This window comes from Syngnathus typhle, linkage group LG3, assembly GCF_033458585.1.
Source record: "Syngnathus typhle isolate RoL2023-S1 ecotype Sweden linkage group LG3, RoL_Styp_1.0, whole genome shotgun sequence".
In the NCBI taxonomy this organism is placed as follows: Eukaryota; Metazoa; Chordata; class Actinopteri; order Syngnathiformes; family Syngnathidae; genus Syngnathus; species Syngnathus typhle.
In genome coordinates this window covers 10,189,323-10,207,529 of record NC_083740.1, presented here as the reverse complement: position 1 = coordinate 10,207,529, position 18,207 = coordinate 10,189,323, and the positions used below count along the sequence as shown (strand labels likewise).

Here is an 18,207-nt window from a genome sequence, read left to right as displayed (position 1 = left end):
GAGCTGGAGTCAAAGATTGCAGTTTGGATATTACATGGTTTTGATTGATACTGTGGCAGTCATTCATCTAATCATAATTGTAGATTGCAGTTGTTTAGAATTGTTCTTCATTATACTAAAATTACCGCGCTAATAGTGCAGCGGCTTATTAAATCCATTAAGAAACAGCTGAAGTGCAGACCTACCTAAGCTGCTGCAAACTCCCTTCTTTATTATTAAAAAGAAATATAGCTTTGATTTAATTGCATATTGACAAAATGATTGCTAATACAAAAGGGTCAACCGAAGCTCATCTGTAAGGACTTGGGCTATGTAAACAGAGAAATTGCAATTCCTCATTTAAGATACTATACCAATGTGCATTCTGACTACAGTTGAGGTATCCTTGAGCAGGACACGAAATCCTACAAAAATCACCTCGGACAGATTTTGCGCCTCCTTATTCTGGCATGTGTACTGTCTGCGGGGTGACCACCAAAATTTAGCAGAGTGTAAATGAAATTTCTCCTTGAGAAGATTATCTTTTATCATATTAAAATGTGTTTTATTCCAGTTAGCAACACTTAATTCTTAAGTGAAACATTTGTGACAGCTCATTGATTTGCCCTTTAGCCGTTTGATGAAAAGATGAACATTTTACCACCAAAATTACCGCACACCTTATTAGTTGATTTTCTGCCTCCAAGCTTTCTCGCCTACGTCAGAATGTTCCCGCAGCCATCGTAATCAATAAGTAGAAAATGATATCTTAGTTTCAGTGACCTAGAAAGTGAACATTTAGAAAGTAATTATATCCTCCTTGCCTTGAGTATTCACAGGAGGAATAGGATAGTTAGCTTTTTAAAATGGAAGCAAGTGAGTGGCACTGACCCTGGGAGCCTGTCAAAAAAAATCAAATCCCGGTTGCTTCTAAAAAGTAACATCTGTGGCACAAAATGAAAATGTTCCGTCATAGTTAAATACCTCTTGAAGTCATATACTTTTTCAACTGTGACTCCTGTCCTTCACATAGCTGTCAAAGCCGCAGCACTCCACTTCATCGCCAGATTGGTCAGCCGCCTGTCTCGCCCGCCTCACACACTTTAATGCCAGCACATTACCGGAGCTCCCTGGCAGTGCTGCTTGGCACCGTGGTATCAGTGAAGGCCATCCCTGGGCATAAAGTAGGGAACAAAAGCAAGCTTTGCAGGTGCATGCCAGGCCCCGCTATAAATAGGACTTGATATCCAACTGAGCACAAAATCTGAATTTGCCTTTGAATCTTAACATTGCAGGAGGTAGAAACCAGAACATTAGCATAAACTCTATAAAAGACTGGAATTTGGCCTTTAGCTTCCAAAAAGTCATGCAAAGCAAGAGATGTGACATGAGGTGGTTGAGATGAAGCAGACTTGATTGGAATTTAGAGGCTAAGGTTTTTGAATTCCAATTCCCACAGGCATAGATGTCGAATATTAAGAAGGAGGTTTTGCAGTTGACTGCTTGCTGTGGCAATCTGATAGTAAAGTCGAAATGAATTTTATCATATTATCACCATCAAATAAAGGTGCAGCTATTGGGACTGATGTCTCATCCAGTTACTTTGCAACAATAGATAATTTTACAGTTGTGCATTTTGTGGCACAGTCAATTATTTTGAATTGACGTCACCCTTAGAAAACTTAAATGTTGTGCCTTTAAAATGTGCCATTTTTTGTGTACTAATGTATTTCAGCATGTGGGAAAGACTGGTTATGACAGCACCGAAGGGCATGTCAAAACCCACTAGTTCTGGGAACATCCAAGCACCAAAATTTCCCACCTACACGTTTCCATTTAATTGCTGGAACCCCGCACAATCATCTGGTGCCATGCAGCATCAAGCTGGCAGCCCGGAACGACAGTTGCAACATGAGAAAGAGCCGAGATCCTCCAAATGTGCCAAAAGTTCATTTCAACTCTTTTTTTTTTTTTTTGTAGGTTGCACCGAGGTGCTTGGTGCTAGCTAACTATTGGTTAATAGTTTTGTGTCTGCTGCTGACAAGAAAAGTCCTTGTGTAAGCGCCAAGCTGTGGAGGCGGCACATTTCATGATGCACCTCCAGCCAAAAAAAGCAACAGTAGCAAGGACAGAGAGGGTGAGATTGGCATGGGCGGAAAGAGTAAATAAGGCAAAGCAAAAAACTACATTCTGTGTGAGAAAAGTTGAACAGCGGAAACTTACTACTGACTACATGAACTGCTTTTAATGTGAATTAAAAGTATCTGAGCAACCCACTCTGGAAAATATCAGAAAATCTTCTGATAATTTATCAGACATTTTCAATCCTAAATGCTTTTGAGGTCATTTAAAATGCACTATTTGACATTTTCTCACAGTACAGCAAAGTCTCAATGTCAGAAGTTGAGCGTTCATGTTCAGTTGTCTTTCCTCCATGTCAAACTCTCTATACACACTTGGTGTTACATCTATGATTAGAATCTCTCAATCTGACTAAGTCCCCAGGCGTAGGACAAGATATATGTAGCATGACTCCAGTTAATCACCAAATTGGAACGGGATCCCAGTTTGCAGTTTTGACTCGACTTCAAGTCTCACGTTCCAGAAATAATCTATTCATAGTCCTTCTTTTCCATACATTTCAAACTATGAAAAAATGTGGATTTGCGATAGCCTAACCACTCATCTGTAAGAAAATTATTGCCACTTTTAAAGAAGGGAACGCGTTTGGATAAACATTTTTGTTCCACATTACGGACCAATAAAATCAATGGGTTTTAGCTGGTTTTATTACAGAATAAAAAATGTCCCAATCAACAGGGGATGGGCATGTACTCATTCTATTTTCTTCAAATAAAAGCTTCCAAATATTTTTGATTATAAATGAGAAGAATTGTATGTCTTTCGTCGCTTTAAAAAGACTCTATAACTTAATGTGTATTTCAAGGCCTGGTTTTACAACGGATACATTTGATTTATGTTTAAAGAGCTTTTACAAAATGAGCTGAAGGCCAAATTTTAAAATTGAACTCTCCATGCCAGTTTGACAAATAAATGTGTTCTTTGGCTTCAATCCATGTCTTTTAAACAATGCAATACAATGATTACACAATTTGGCATCCATGCTCCCATCTTAAACTGTCAGATAACGGCAAAATCAGGCCTAAATTATCTACCCACCTTTAGGCAAACTTGAACTCCATGAGGAAATGCATTTAGTTAGATGTGGCGGGCCCCACAACTGAGTTTGTCTCACTAACAACCCCCAACTATTACAACATCCACCGTCATCACGTGGAGAGCTGCCACTGTTTACTAGCTTGCAATTTCAATTTTATGACATCATAACAGTGTCCACAGCTGCCACCTCTATTTCCTCATAGGACACTAATCGGTGCTTTCTTTTTCTTTTTTTTTCCAGACGCCACGGTCGTATTAGTATGATGCTTTCATACATTAACGCCAAGTCTAATTGCCTGGTTAGTTCTAAACCCTGTGTGTAAAACTAAAAGCAGTCAAACTTACAAATTAACATTCAAATTACTCCAAAATGGTTCTGATGTTGGATGCTCTCCAAGATGAATAGATGGTGTGGTTTGATATTGTGTTTCATAACCTTTAAGGAGGCAACGTACAGCACCAAACAAAGAAATGTCATAAAGATATGAATATTTGAAATAATGATGATCTCGTATCAATTTATTACAAATTGACATACTGAAGTTTATTGTACCTTCTGCAGTCTAATGAAAGAGTGTTTAATTGTTCTCCCTCCTATTATATACTGCTGGCTTGGATAAATGAACAAAGATACACTGTCAATTCAAAAATAGTTTTCATACAAATAAAGTGAAATAGAATAATTTCCTGCTGATGATCAGTCATGGCACACCAATGTGCCACAGCACCCGGGTGAGGAATTGCTGCACGAATAAATTTGTGAATCCTTGAACCTTTAGCTAACACTTAAAACACTGTACCTTGCACAAATACTCAATTATCACTGGTGAATAAAAAGTGTAAGACCATCTATGAGTCATTATATAAAGTGATGCAAAGTGGCCATCCTTGTTTGTGTTGGAATTTGTTTTTCCTCTGTTTTGTTTTCCATATCTGCTCTGCCTCCATACACATCACATCACTTACATTGTCATGCTGGCACAGAACTATTTTTTAATCTCCTTCTTTTCTTTTTTTTTTAATCCCATCTTCCTCTCTGCAGCAAACAGTGCGTCCCACCTTCTTTGCCAGGAAGTTTGAAGCCAGTGTGAACCAGGAGATAGTGAACCATCTGGACGTCTACCTGTTTGGACCATTTCCATCGGGGACGCCAGGCTTAAACTCGTACTGGGAAAATGTGTACGACGAGCCAGATGGTGTGGCCAGTCTGTCGGACACACAGCTCACCTACTACCATTCCTTCTCGAGATTGGGTTTGGCCCGGGCTGCTGCGTCGCTGCAAGGCAACCCAAGGGACCACAGCTGCAGGTTAGATTTTAGAAACACATGCACATGATTAAGAGTTCTATTCAGTTAAATCTGTAAATACTATAAAATAAATAAATGATTTTTTTTTTCACCAAAACAAGCCAACTCTTTCTCAGCCCTATTATTATGAAATAAATATTAAGTAAATAAAATTAAGACCAGGAAATCCAGCCGCGTTTTTCTAGTCAGCATGGCTTAAGCGTCCACCCCTGTCTTACATGTCCGTATTACAATGACATAATGAATGAATGAACCATAACGTAGCCTGCAAGGACAGACTGTTATGGCAAAATTATGGATGTAGTAACTTTTCTACTGGAGCCATTTAGCATAGTGCAGGTGTACGTTACAAAGCAGCAAGTACAAAGTCAGTGTACTTGTTTATATCAACTGCTTTGAAACTCTAACAGTGTCCACCTGTTGCACAAATATATTCAGTATAGTGAACTCGCACTTGAGATACATTCGAGACCCGTTTGCAACAGGTCTGTGACATAGAGAGAGACCATATAATTGTATTTATACTCTTTCTGCCTTGATGGATCACAATTTAATGGGGTTCAATGTGATCATGAAGTCAGAGCTGTAAAAGCTACCTTTAGCAGAAAATGTTGGATTTCTAAAAGTCTGACCCATGTATTCTGTTAAGAAAGCAATATTGCAATTGGAACATCTTGAATTCGTGGACTTTTTTGAAGCATTTCATCAGAATAAAGCGCTCACTAACATCTGGTGGAAGAGTATTTTCCAATTAACTGTTTTGTTAGTTTACGCTGAGCTGATGAAATCAGCATGCAAAGGGTTTACGTAAACAGAAACAAATTAAAAACAGAATGCGGAGGTGTGAAATGCCAATTTGTGTAAGCCTGACAGAAAAAAAGCGCCCATCGTTTAAACAAAAGAGAAGAGAGAGCAATACCTTTGTAGCATTGCAGCAACAGCGTGACATCTTCTATGCACATTCTAATAATTTCTCACACCAGTGTTCTGGAGTCAACGAAACTTAATTGGGAAAGAACATTTGTTTGAACCATCACAAAAAGGAAATGCTGTCTGATCTACAGTTGATAGTTATTCAGACTGTCAGTATTTGATTCAGCAACATTTATTATTTTCTATCTCCTAATTTGTTTGATTGCAGCACGCTTGCAATGGTTGGCTCACTGAGACTAAGAATCACTATGACACCATATCAAGACAAAAAATATTGTCACTGTGTGGCCATTTTCTTTTTTCTGACAAAAACATGAATACGGTAGCCGACTCCAATTATATTTATTATTGGTACAATAGATAGTTCAGAATGTCTATGCAGATTTCCAGATTTGTGCTTTACCTGTGAGAACTACATTTGAATTTAAACCAGAGAGTTGTCTATGGAGGCAAAAATAAGCAATTTGAAAGATGAAAATTTATTCAGAGCAATTGCACAAATATCGGCCAAAATTAATGTAACCATTTGGAATACCCTGGATAAGAATTAAACACACATGAAATGGATTGACTATAACAACAGCCGTCAACAAAAGAAACATACTGTATACTGTTAAGAAAGACTCGAAAACAAGTTAGTGACATCAGCAACAGTATATTGGAGTGTAAGTCGTCAAGCATGTCTCATCAGCAAACTCCGAGGACGAACGAGTGGTGAATTGCATTTGGGTTCACCAACTGAACGGATCTGTGAGTGATTCGTTCACTCTCGTTCACTGAAACAATTCGTTCTTTTGACCGAATCGTTCACTCACGAGCCAACACTAATAAATAGGCCAGAAGAAAATCCAACAGTACTTTTTGAGTGTTTTTTTTTCTCTCTGAGGGATCTTGTAAATGCACATGCTGAAGGACTGTGACTAAGATATGACGGCAAGTCTATGCAGTAGAAATATAACATTTGCATATTATCTCTGTGCCTGCGTGGGTTTCTTCAAGGTGCTTTGGTTTCTTCCTACTTAAATAAAACATAAAGTTAATGTCACCTAGCCAATATGTATTAGTGTGGGTGTTGTTGCTGATTAATCTTGGTGTGTCAAGGTTGGTTAGACCACCTCGGATCTCATGTCAGCTCTTTTTGCGCCAATAAACTTGCATGGAGATAAAAAAATCTATATATATATTTAAATAAATAACTGCTGACAAACACGCCTAGAAATGATTGTTACTTTTGACCCAAAGGGGCTAATCATTGGTAGTATTTTTTTACCCGTGACCTTTATCCATTAATTAGCCTCAGGCATCACATCTGAGTAGAGTGGACATTGGAGTAAAGAAATTGATGCTCTGTTACTGACAATCACAGTAGTTGTTGTTGTTGGTTTTTGTCAAACTAATTAAGAAAAATACTAGCCTTGTCATTTCCCTGGAATGTGGTTGACCACTCATAAGACCTCTGTATCAATATTTCGTTGCATTTTCAAGATAACTTACGAAGGAAGGTGCCACCTTTTCTTACAGATAAAGAGAAAAAGAGACACCTTGCATCTAGAGAAAGAGATGAGTAGAATGAGAGTAATGCCACAGATTAATCCAAAATTACTAAACACTCAACAAAAATCTGAAAACCACTCATGTTTTGTTTTATCTAAATACTTCTGGACATAAATATATATGATACCCTTTAATATTGAATGACTATTTATTATAGGCTAATTTTCCTGAACCAGCACACATAGCACACATTATACAGACATGTAGAATGGAGATGTGCAACCAGCAGATGCATCAATGGAAAAGCACGTCAAGGAGGGGGATTTGGCTCTTTTAGCAGCCCACTGTGACTGCTTTAAAGGCCTGAATGGAGCTTCTGTGCGGACTACTCTGACCAGTCCCCCCTGTCTTTTGGAAAGGACTGGGCAAAGGGGGGAAATGAAAGCTGAGGGATGAGACAAAGAAAAGGATGTGAAGTGAGAACAGAGGAGAGCGGCAGGAATGGGAAACAGACATACAAATAGGCGACAGCGGCGAGGAGGTTCTACTTGTGGGTGCAAATATTTACTGTTCTGCTTGTCAGCGGAGCATTTCCCGCTATGGGTTGACTCCGGCCGGCCCCTTCTGCACAATACTGATGAGGCCTCGGGCACAGGGGAGCAGCGGTGGCCAGTGCGGGTGTGTTAATGTAGGCCTGCACACTTGTTTAAGGAAAAGTCTGCGAATGAATGTTAAGGAGCAGAAGCGAGGAGAACTCGGAGTCAGGATGTGTGCTGAGAGCAGCTGCAGATTGTTGCCCAGCAGTGGCCATCCTGGCTCATTTTTTGTTTTTCCAGAAGTCACTCGTACTACCCTGAGGGCTGGCCACACGTATACGAGAAGGCACACTCACAAAGAGACCAATCAGGAGGGCAAGGCCTCCTTTCAGCTTCAGCTGACTGAATGACCCAGTTCAAATTAATGCGTGTGTGTCTGGGCGTGGGTGGGTGTCTGTCTGTGTCTGTGTGTGTGCGTGCCCACTTCAATGACTAATGTGAATGACTATTCTGTATTGCTGTGGTCTCAGCTGTCCCATTTCTTCTGAGCCAGGTCACAAACAGAATAATGATTCAAATAAAAGTTTGCTTCTTTGAAGATCACAGAAGTGCCTTTCCTCCATATTTTCTGAACCTTCTGAAATTGAAAATCCGGATCAATCTTCGTTTACTTTATATTTCAAATATTTTTTTCCCCAGAGTCAAGGGGTCAAGCTGTTGCCATCATAAATACTCAATAATAAAATACCATCAAAAGTTTCTTTGTAACATTTTTATATTGTTAACACTGTTAAGTGTCAAGATATTAATATAATATAATATTAAGATAGTAAAACTGTGAAATATTTTTGACAATGCTAAACATCCCAGTCGCAAGGCAGATTTGGGCTGATCAGATTTGATCATCAGTGGCAGTAAATGAATAAGTGAATAAATTTAATGGTCACGCAACCTTGGGTATATATATTTTTTTTTCACGTCTTTTCTAAGTATCCATTGTTCTCTTTTTAAAAAGGCAAAAAAGGCAAATAAAGTGATACCAGGTTTTGACTAATAATAATAATATATGCACCAGATGTAGATGTATTGATCAGAATGTTGTTATCCATCACATATTGTTGTCACAAAGCTCACTGACGGTCCACTGCTTGGCATATACAATTCCAGATTTATTTATTTTTTAAATTTGCTAACAACGTCTCTAAATTCTCTGCCAGGTATTTCCCCATGGGCCATCCAGTGTCTGTGCATTTCTACTTCCAGTCTGATAAGTTCCAGGGCTACCTTGTCAGGCACCATGCCACAAATCTAGCAACAAGCAAACTCGAGACTATGGAGACCTGGGTGGCACCTAAGAAGATCTTCAAGTTAACCAAGCCTCCTGAAAGCACTTTCAGCAGGTTGCAGTTTGCAGAGGTGAGTCAGCATATTGTCTCGCGATCAAATCTTTCCTGTCTTTCATTTGCTAGAGTGCGCTTTAGTTACCAAATCAATCAGCCTTTGCTAATTTCAGGAAAACGGTTCCAGTAAATTGCTTCGTCTTAAACAGGACCACACACACCACTTGCTGAAGTGTAATGTTGACCTTCCTCTATTTTGACCTTGCCGCCAAAACAATTTGCATGCCTTCAAAATGACCTGACATGAATGGCCTTGTAAGATGCGCATTTATTGAATTCATTCAAGTTCATCGGATAGTTCCACATGGTGTTAATTTGTTGATCCTGAATAGAATGTCCTCTCACCTTCACAGTGGAATGCTCCCCTTGATTTTTTTTTTTCAGTAAAGGACCCGGCAGCAAGAGCTCTGATGTGACGGATCAGAGTGTATTTGCAGCATACACAAAATTAGCTGAGTGAATGCAAACTGACATTTTCCGTGGTTCGTCACGTAGCTTCCAGCAGGGGTCGAATTTGAAATGCCATCAAATGTATGAATGGATTGGTTTGGTCTGTTGTTGCCTGCAGGCGACGCTTGTGTCTACCTGGACACTCCCAGACTCTCTTTGACCTTTTTGCAAACATCTCAAAGGGAGCGTAAAGGAAGTTCAGACACCCAGTCGCCATGCAGCTCCCGCTCTCTGAGCCCCCGCTTGTGTGTTAAGCGTATGAAACCCTGAGTGACAGCGAAGTGATGTGAGCAGAGGCTTTTATCTGGATGCTCAGCCTCACAGAGCGTTCAGTGTCTAGCACTGTGCAGTGGCTGTCAGTCAGTCTGCCTGTCAGTCTGTCTCCCAAAACCAGAACAGAAAGACTTTAAGTAAGACAGCTAGCGTGGCATTGCCATAGTCGCAAAGGATATGACCCCTTGTACAAAAGCTATATGCTTAACTTGCGAGATAAACCATCCGCTTGGATTAACGTGTTCCCTGATTTCCCTTCAATACCCGTGCAGTTAAAACGAGTCTATTGGCTCAAGTTTTACATGGCATGACATTCATATGGCAAGTATTAACCTTGCACGGAATAAATTTGTCCACTCATTGGACTAACATAACCTCATGGGCCACATCATTAGGTACAGTGTCTTTCGGCCTTAACTATAGGTTGCGTAAGCACAATGTTTCTACCTTTTAATGATTGCTTCCTTTTTTTTAATGACCTGCAGACGAGCACAATAGCTTGTGGCCATTAGTTTGTGACACCAAATGCCAAACGCGTTGTGTGTGGAAGGAAGATTTTTTGCACAGAGAACACATTGGTGTGTGTGATGGACTATAAAACTAATCTATCCAGATTATTTTGTCGCTTTTTTAATTTCAAGAAAAAATTCAGATCTTAACCTGTCGATACCAATCAGTTGAAAAATGACGTCATTTCCGATTAGAGAACGCTACTATTTTCTCTGAATTTTTTTATTCACCTCTCTGCTGCAACATGATTTACTCGTCTACAGTATTCCTCCACACTGAAGCAGCCAGCATCAATCCATCCCAGACTCAGCGCTTCAGTAATGTAACCTGTGCCTCAGGAGAATACTCTGACGCCACAGTGAACACCTGTGTTGGATTATAACCACAAAGCAGGGCCACTAATAAGAGTCCAAATGGGGCCCTGGGGGCATGCGTACCCTGAGGTTTTAAATAAGGCCAGATGCGACTGTCCAAGATGCTGCCTGATCATATAGACCTAAATTAATTACTGGAGGTGTCATGCTGTGGTTAGCAGCCAACCAGTGACAAAGACGAAAGGTTTGCAGAGACATGATTTGGATTGACCTTGACTGGTTCTAGATCAGGGGTGTTGAACTCATTTTTTTGGCGGGCCGCATTGTTGTCCTAGCTTCTTTCGGAGGGCCATTATGACTGTCAACCCAAATAAATGTATGAGCACCTCATATTATATACAGTCAAAGCTACAAAACAGATTGACAAATAACTCATTTTCAAATCAGACAAGTAAAAACTGGTCAAATATTTACAAAAATATCTATTATTAAAAGTGATTACAATTCTAGTAATTTGATGCACAATTTGTCTTCGCAGGCCACATAAAATGATGTGGCGGGCAATATCTGGCCCACGGGCCTTCAGTTTGACACCTGTGTTCTAGATCATGTCAATGCTCATACATACATTAAATACTGCAATGGGAAGAATAGCAAAATGTACTGTATGATGTACAAGCAGCTGTACAAATGAAAAGGAGCTCCTGTGCTGTGTCCACGGCAATCTCGAGCTACGCTGATGTTACAATGAGAGAAAGTGAGACTACAGTTTGAGATCAGGTTACCAGCACAGAATTAGTGAAGCAGTGGAATCTTCTTCTAAGTATAGCTATAAGCGCAACAAGGTCATAAGCCTTGGTGAGCAAATGAGTGTTGGTCCTAAGCCCAAGCTTATTGGGTTATAGGCACCAAGGGACAGGTTGTGTGTGGAGGTCAATGTAAGCTAGAAGCTGAATTGGGCCAGGAGTTAATCTGCGTTTGACCCATTTTCAATTTGAAGAAAGAGTTTCTTGGTCCTGGTGGCTACTTGTACCTACCTCTATGAGAGTAAAACAGAAACGCTGTCACATCAGAGAACTTGCCATGGACCCCTGGGAACATTCAAACCAAAGTTATATTGTGGATGGTTCTTTGTGTGCCCTGGCGACCAGTTCAGGGTGTATGCCGCCGACTGCCCAAAGACTGTTGAGATACGCTCCAGCACGCTCACGACCTTCGTGAGGATAAGCGGTTCAGAGGATGAATGAATGAATAAAATCAGCATCCAGAGCTGCATGCTGATATTATCTCTAAACAAGCACAGTATGTAAATGTGTTTGTCCATGGTGCATTTCATTATCCGTCCGATTTATTCATGTATTCCATTGAAACACGTGACAATTCTCTGTGGTTCAACCAATGGACAGGAGTATGTCTCGCTCGTACCGCCCAACGTGAACAGACCCAGTGCAACGTTAAGTGCAATGTCAAATATCTGGGAAAAGAGCATCCAATGTGTATGTTAAAAAATGAAACTGTACTTTGCTCAATGACTGTTTCTTAGTCGATTGCAGGGATTATCCCCTGGCAATGTTCTTTTCTCCCATGTTCTTTCTGCCAATCAATTGGGGATGTACGTAGAGTGCCAGTGAGTCAGCCTTGGATAAACTAATGAGCTACAGAGGTGCCTGACATGGCCTCATTAGCCATTTAAAAAGCGCAGAACCAAGGTGCAAAGGGCAGGAATGCCAAAGGTCTGTCAAATAATTGAGACGAAAGTGAGCTGTGTTTTGCTCAACTCTCATTCATTGGAGTGGTCTTTAGTTATCATGTGCTGTACATCCTATTCTCAACTCTCAAAGGATGTAATACAGAGTCCATTCCAGGCAGACATTGATCGTTCAGTAGGGTGAGGCTGTGTTAATCAGCTACTATTGTCAGGATGAGCACTTCTTAAAACCGCCATCCTTCTCACATTTCTGTTTCGCATGATTGTGGGTGCTACCTCCATCTCTATCATCCTTTTTATCAATAGTGATTTTCCACCTTCTCATTTTGTGTACAGAAAGGTATTGCAATCCCGCTAGATATCGCCGAAACAGAGATGGTATATTTTCCTCACTCATCAATGAAACCGTATTACTGCAGCATTTATTAAACGCGGAAAATGTATTTCAACCCGGTCGGTGCAAAAGACACCCTGTCATCACTTTGGCAATATAGATCACATATAGCTTCGATTTCTTTCCTCTGTTGTCATATTGTAAACCGGCTTGTTGTTTCTGTCAATGCTTTCCATTCTCTCGCTCAGTATGCAGTCAAAGACATGGTGTGGAGGTTTAGTCAATTTATATGCATTCCTCCTAGCGAGAGTGGAAAAACAGACTCCAAAAAGAAATCCACTTGTCAGCATCTGTATACGACAGTCTGTATAACTGCTGTGTGCAGGCTTGTGCTGTTTGATGAAAAATGCATGCTGAAGATTATTTTCCGTGATAATTCAGACAGTGTGTTGCTTATCTTAATAGTACGGTGAAATGGTGATGCAGTCTGCTACTGCCTTCTGTTCACTGGAGGGAATTCAGACGTCCCTTACAGTCTTCTCTCCTCTTCTAATTCTTTTTTTGTCAGATCGGCACAGAGTGGGATGCCAAGGAACGAATCTTTCGAAATTTTGGCGGCCTGATGGGCCCCATGGATGAGACGGTGGGAATGCAGAAATGGGCAAAAGGGCCTAACGTTACTGTAACGGTCGTGTGGATCGACCCGACCAACGTCATCGCTGCCACCTACGACATTCTTATCGATATGAATGCTGAGTTCACCCACTACCGACCACCACTCAAGCAGCCTCTGCGTCCTGGTGTTTGGAGTGTCCGCATCCTGCACCATTGGAGCCCCGTGGCTGAGATGCGCTTCCTTATCGCCCCTTTAGCTTATAATAAGCACCAGCCTATACGACAAGGTGAGAGAATGGAATTTCTTGTCTTTGCACATGCACAAGAGTAGCGAGCAACAAAATTCACTTAAACAGTTCACAGCCCTTCCTTTAAAAGCCAAGTTCTATTAAGCTCTCCCTCGTATCGTTTCAAACATTAAACTCTGGCTTGTGCTTTTACTGGGAGGTGTGCAGGTGGAAATGTGACAGCTGCGTTAGCTAGCCTGACATCCTAACAACGTGGTATTTGAATTTGACAGGATTATCACACAGTAAAAAAAAAAAAAGGTTAACAATAGAGGACAGACGTGCTTTTTTTGCTCTTTTATTACGTGCACGTTAAGGCTGTGCAGTTGCATTGGGAATTGAACCAAACTACTGTATACTTCTTTTTTTTATGCCTGTGACAAAGCAACCTGTCAGCATCCTTTCAGGAGATAAGGGCGGGTTACGCTTACACAATGAATTTTTTTGCAGAAAAGTCTGGGCTTGTGCAGACTGTGGTTGTTTGTCATGGAGTCAGTCACCCCCCAGATAACACAAATGAGACACTCGTACATAGTAAACATGAATGTTTAACAACAGAAATACGCTATATGTCGTGTATAGAATAATCACCCCGAGCTATGGATCAAGAGGAATAACAAATAGAGTTTGTGTTTTTGTTTCAGCGGAGGTCTAGTGGCATCAATAGATTCTAATCATTGGAGGACCTTGAATTAAAAATGTTTATATAAAGCCAATGAAACACTAATTAAGACACTAAACATCAATTCCTTTTGCTGTTTACTTTCTTAAATGCAACTGGTTTCAAGTCTATGGGCAATGATGTATTACAGCTCAATGGATCACTATAATTTTTTAAAAAATTAAAAAGTACTAAAAAATGAATTTATAATTATATTTCAATGTCTTTCTACTATAAGTGAGAGCTTAAACCCTGTTATCCTCTTGGCAGTTTACATATAGAGATTGTAACTATTTACCTGATTTATGTTGTGAAAAAAAATGAAATGAAGTTGTGAGGTTGTTGGCATGTTTTGAATTTTGCATTTTGGACTACTGTGTGTTTTGAAGCAGCTTCGCGGATTGTGCTTCAAAGCGCCTCCTTCCGCACACTGGGTATTTACTGCCACGTCTGGCATCCTCTTACATGCAGTGCCAGTAAAAGTTAACAACGTGACTCTCTACCTGCACTTGCAGCAGCATGCACACACGCAAGGCTGTACTGCTAGTGATTTGGGCACTTGTGGGAAGAAAAAAAAAAAAAAAAACACTTTGGGCTCTGCCACGTCAGCACCCGAGTACACGCACAACTACATGCAGTCACTAGTGCGTGACTAGGGAACAAACTCTGCTCTTGTTGCGGCGTTGATCATCTCATCAGATGGAGAACCTCCTTGTCTGCTTTTTTTTTTTGTCACCAACACATGAAATGCGCTGATGTCTGCTCTCATGCGGGTGTTAGGCAGTTTGTGTACCAAAACCAAGCTTAAAAGAGATGGCTAGCACCCCAGTTAGAGAACCAGTGAGGAATTTACAGCTTGACTGGAGCTCAGGGTAGGAAAGGTGAATTAAGGAGAAATTGTCTCTTGACATTTGAAGGAGTCAGTTGTCATGAAAATGACTAAGGGGCCAACTCGACTGTCTTTAGAAAGACAACACAGTGTTGATTTGATGTAACAAACAATAAAAGAGGAACTCTAGAGCCAGGGCAACGAAATAAATCAGAGTTGATTGGGCATGAGAGATTCACGTAAAGCAAATTACGTTCCACGTATTAATATTTCAGCATGTTTTCTTTTGGCCTTTAAAGTCAAATTACTGATCAGTGAGTTTATTATATGTCGACCTTTTCTTTTGTTCACTGCTGTGTTTCTCCAGAGGACACTCTGAAGCTGCACAATGGGCCACCCAAGAACAGCTACATGGAGCAGAATTTCCACGGCCTCAACCCAGTGCTCAACATCCCCGTTAGCTTGGGCTACGTGGAACAGGCCAAGAAGAACGCAGCCCTGACCGGCCCAGAGCTGGAGAACTGGGTCGACAACCTTGTGGGTGAGCTGTGGGAGGCAGCGGACATCTGCGCCGTGGGGCCAACCGCCTGCCCTGTCATGCAGGCCTGCCCCAAGAACCCTTGGAGCTCCCTAAGCCCCGACCCCAAATCCCAAATGAGATCGCCGTATGCTGATGGGCGCATCAGGTAGCAGCGCGGCCTCCAGCTGGACAGGAGGCCGCAAGATTCAGTTTTTTTTTTCTTTCTTTTAATTTATTTACGGGCTTGGTTGCAGTTTGCCGGTGGGGGTAAACGTTCCCCTTCTGTCTCGGGAGACGAAGGGAACATCAGAAGGTGATCAGTGTTAGCGACATCCACCCCGCTTTTATGGAACTTGATTATTTCACTTTCACAGTGTATTTATTTGTCTTCTCGTATGAGTTTATCTGTGACCAACTGTTGCAATTTTAAGCGTTAATTTCGCTCCTCACTGAATTCTGAATTTCGATTCTCAAGCGTGGGGCACAACGGCTAACGTGACATTGTGCTCCACAAACGGCCTTAGCTGCGTGACCCGTAAGCAGGACGCCCGGTACCAGATGAACGTACTATGTGCCTCCTAAGGTTTATGTCAGCGTGAACAGCATCGAACTCGAAGTTTATTTTCATACGACCCCAAGAAGAACCAATAGTCACTGCCTGTAAGAGAGTTAGAAACACGTTATTTCTTGATGAAACCAATTAGTGTTAAACGTTATCAGTAGAGTAAATACATGACACAACTTGTTTCAGTTGAGTGCCTGATGAGGGACTGTGGTGGCCAGCCAAACCATCTGCTGCACAAAGGTGTTCTCAGCGCCGTCTAATCTGTGAGAAATATTTAACTGAGACATTTTGGGGTTCGGCATTCACTAAATATGTGGTAGCATTTTAGATTTGTCTTTAATAAATGGCTGATGTTTTCAGTGATAGGACAAATAATTTGTTCACTCGCTTTTCTTACCAGCCTGCCTCAAACTTGAAACACAATAATTCCAAGCTGACCTTAAATATCTTTTTTTGTTCATTTCAGTGAGACTTTATGTTGCACAGAATTTTACAAAAGAAGTTTCAAGATTGTGTGAATGAGGGTCCATGAGTTGTGATTTATTGTAAGTTTATATTAATACTGAGATTTTTAGTCAGTGACTAAATAATTACAACGCTGCCTTGGCAGCATGAAAAATAGTTTTTTGTTTTGTTTTTTAAACTGCCTTTATTTACAAAGGCCAACAACCGAAACATATTCTGTACCTTTTTATGGCCCACACCTATGTGTCAGTAAGTGTTGTCATGTCAGAATAGATCTTCTTGTCTTGGTTTGCCAAAAGAAAGCAGCTCTTAACCGGAGAGGTTAAAGGTCAGCTACCTAGCGGCCTCACCAAAACAGAGATGGTGACCTCAAACAATTAGACCATTGGTTGTGAGGAGAAGCTATTCTGTGTCTACTGCTTCCCGTGAGTTTCAGAATGCTCGTGAGTGCTTGTGGTCTTCATGCTGTGACAATTATGTACAGTTCCACGTGAATGTTATAAAGTGTACTCATTGCAAAAATGCAAATTTAGATCTCTAGCTTTCAAACTATTTTATCATACGAGACATCACCGAGGGTGAAATTGCACTTCAACACACTGAGCTTCTATTCTTGTTTTAAAAATAGATATCAACTGGAGTCAGGTTTTCAATCTGTCTGTCGAAAATGACTGGTTAGCAGAGAAGCAAGTGTATTTTGAAAGTTCAATTACAGGTATTACTGTGCATTAATGTCAAGTCAGCTTACCTAACCCAGACCATAAAGGACACATCCCTGCTTCGCACAGAAACATTGGTGGCATTGATTATAAAGGGCAATTTGTTGCTCCGCATTGATTGGTACTGAAGTACAACACAGTATTCACAACCAATGCATTGCATTGCCCACACTTATGGCAGTTTTGGTGAAAGCAGAATTATAATAAATGTAACTCACTGTAAGAATCCTATTTTATAAAACAAATGATCAAAAATGAAGCCAATGTATATAAGTATTTTGTACTATTGTGTAAAAGATGCTGTCTGTGTAAATACATATCTGGTTGATCGAAAATGTGTTTTTTGACGTGGGCAAAGAGAGTGATTTGTTGGTGTTTATTGATCAAAGTGCATAACCTGCTCCAATGTCGGGGCCTGTTTGCCTCTCAGAGAAAATCTAATGCCGGATTGTTGTTGTTCTTGCTTGAATGTATTGTCGAGCAAATGTTGCACACATTTCTCTCAAGTCCCCCATCATTTCGTGTTCTTTCTGTTGTTGTTGTTTTTTTTCCTGGGGAGGCTCTGTGTGCCTTAGTCGACTTTTAGAACCTTCTCTGCCCCATATAGAAAAAATATATACAGTATATAGTACTTATTTTTCTTTACCTGATGTGGTGGTGAATATCAAGACTGGTACTGCAGCACCAAAAAGATGTCTGCTGTTGCTATACAACATCAGGCCTTCACCTTATCTGCTTTTATTTGTCTTCCCTTGGGGAGAGTTGTTTCTTTCACAGTGACTGGCTTGTCTTTCTTTCTCTTGACTGCTTTTTTAAAATAAAATTCAATGGACAAACTGATGATTGATGATTGATTAAATTTATTGCACTGAATACTTTTGAAGTTCAACTTCTGAAAACTTGCGTCTTAATTGAACCAATTCAACCCAAAATAGAATTTTGTTTTGGCAACAATAAAAAATACTGGCTGTCCTCCACTGTCAGCTTTTGCTGCATTGATCAATTGATTAGTTTGTTTACCGGTCATATTGCGTGATTTAGCACTATTTACTGTAGGTCATCAATGGAGCCCTCCTTTTGGGTTTGCTGGTCCATTAATTGTACCATTTAAGTTCCTCCAAAAGTTT

At 40.5% G+C, this 18,207-nt stretch overlaps 1 protein-coding gene across 1 annotated transcript in view; it reads left to right on the top strand.

Annotated features, from left to right (window-relative positions):
- xylt1 (xylosyltransferase I) overlaps positions 1–17,920 on the top strand; it is a 59,927-nt gene extending 42,007 nt beyond the window's left edge. The window contains exons 8-11 of the mRNA XM_061275302.1: positions 4,202–4,467; positions 8,648–8,846; positions 12,988–13,321; positions 15,179–17,920. Coding sequence (XP_061131286.1) covers positions 4,202–4,467; positions 8,648–8,846; positions 12,988–13,321; positions 15,179–15,501 — 1,122 coding nt within the window. The 3' untranslated portion in view covers positions 15,502–17,920. The remainder of the gene's footprint in view (positions 1–4,201; positions 4,468–8,647; positions 8,847–12,987; positions 13,322–15,178) is intronic.
- Positions 17,921–18,207: the final 287 nt, after the last annotated feature.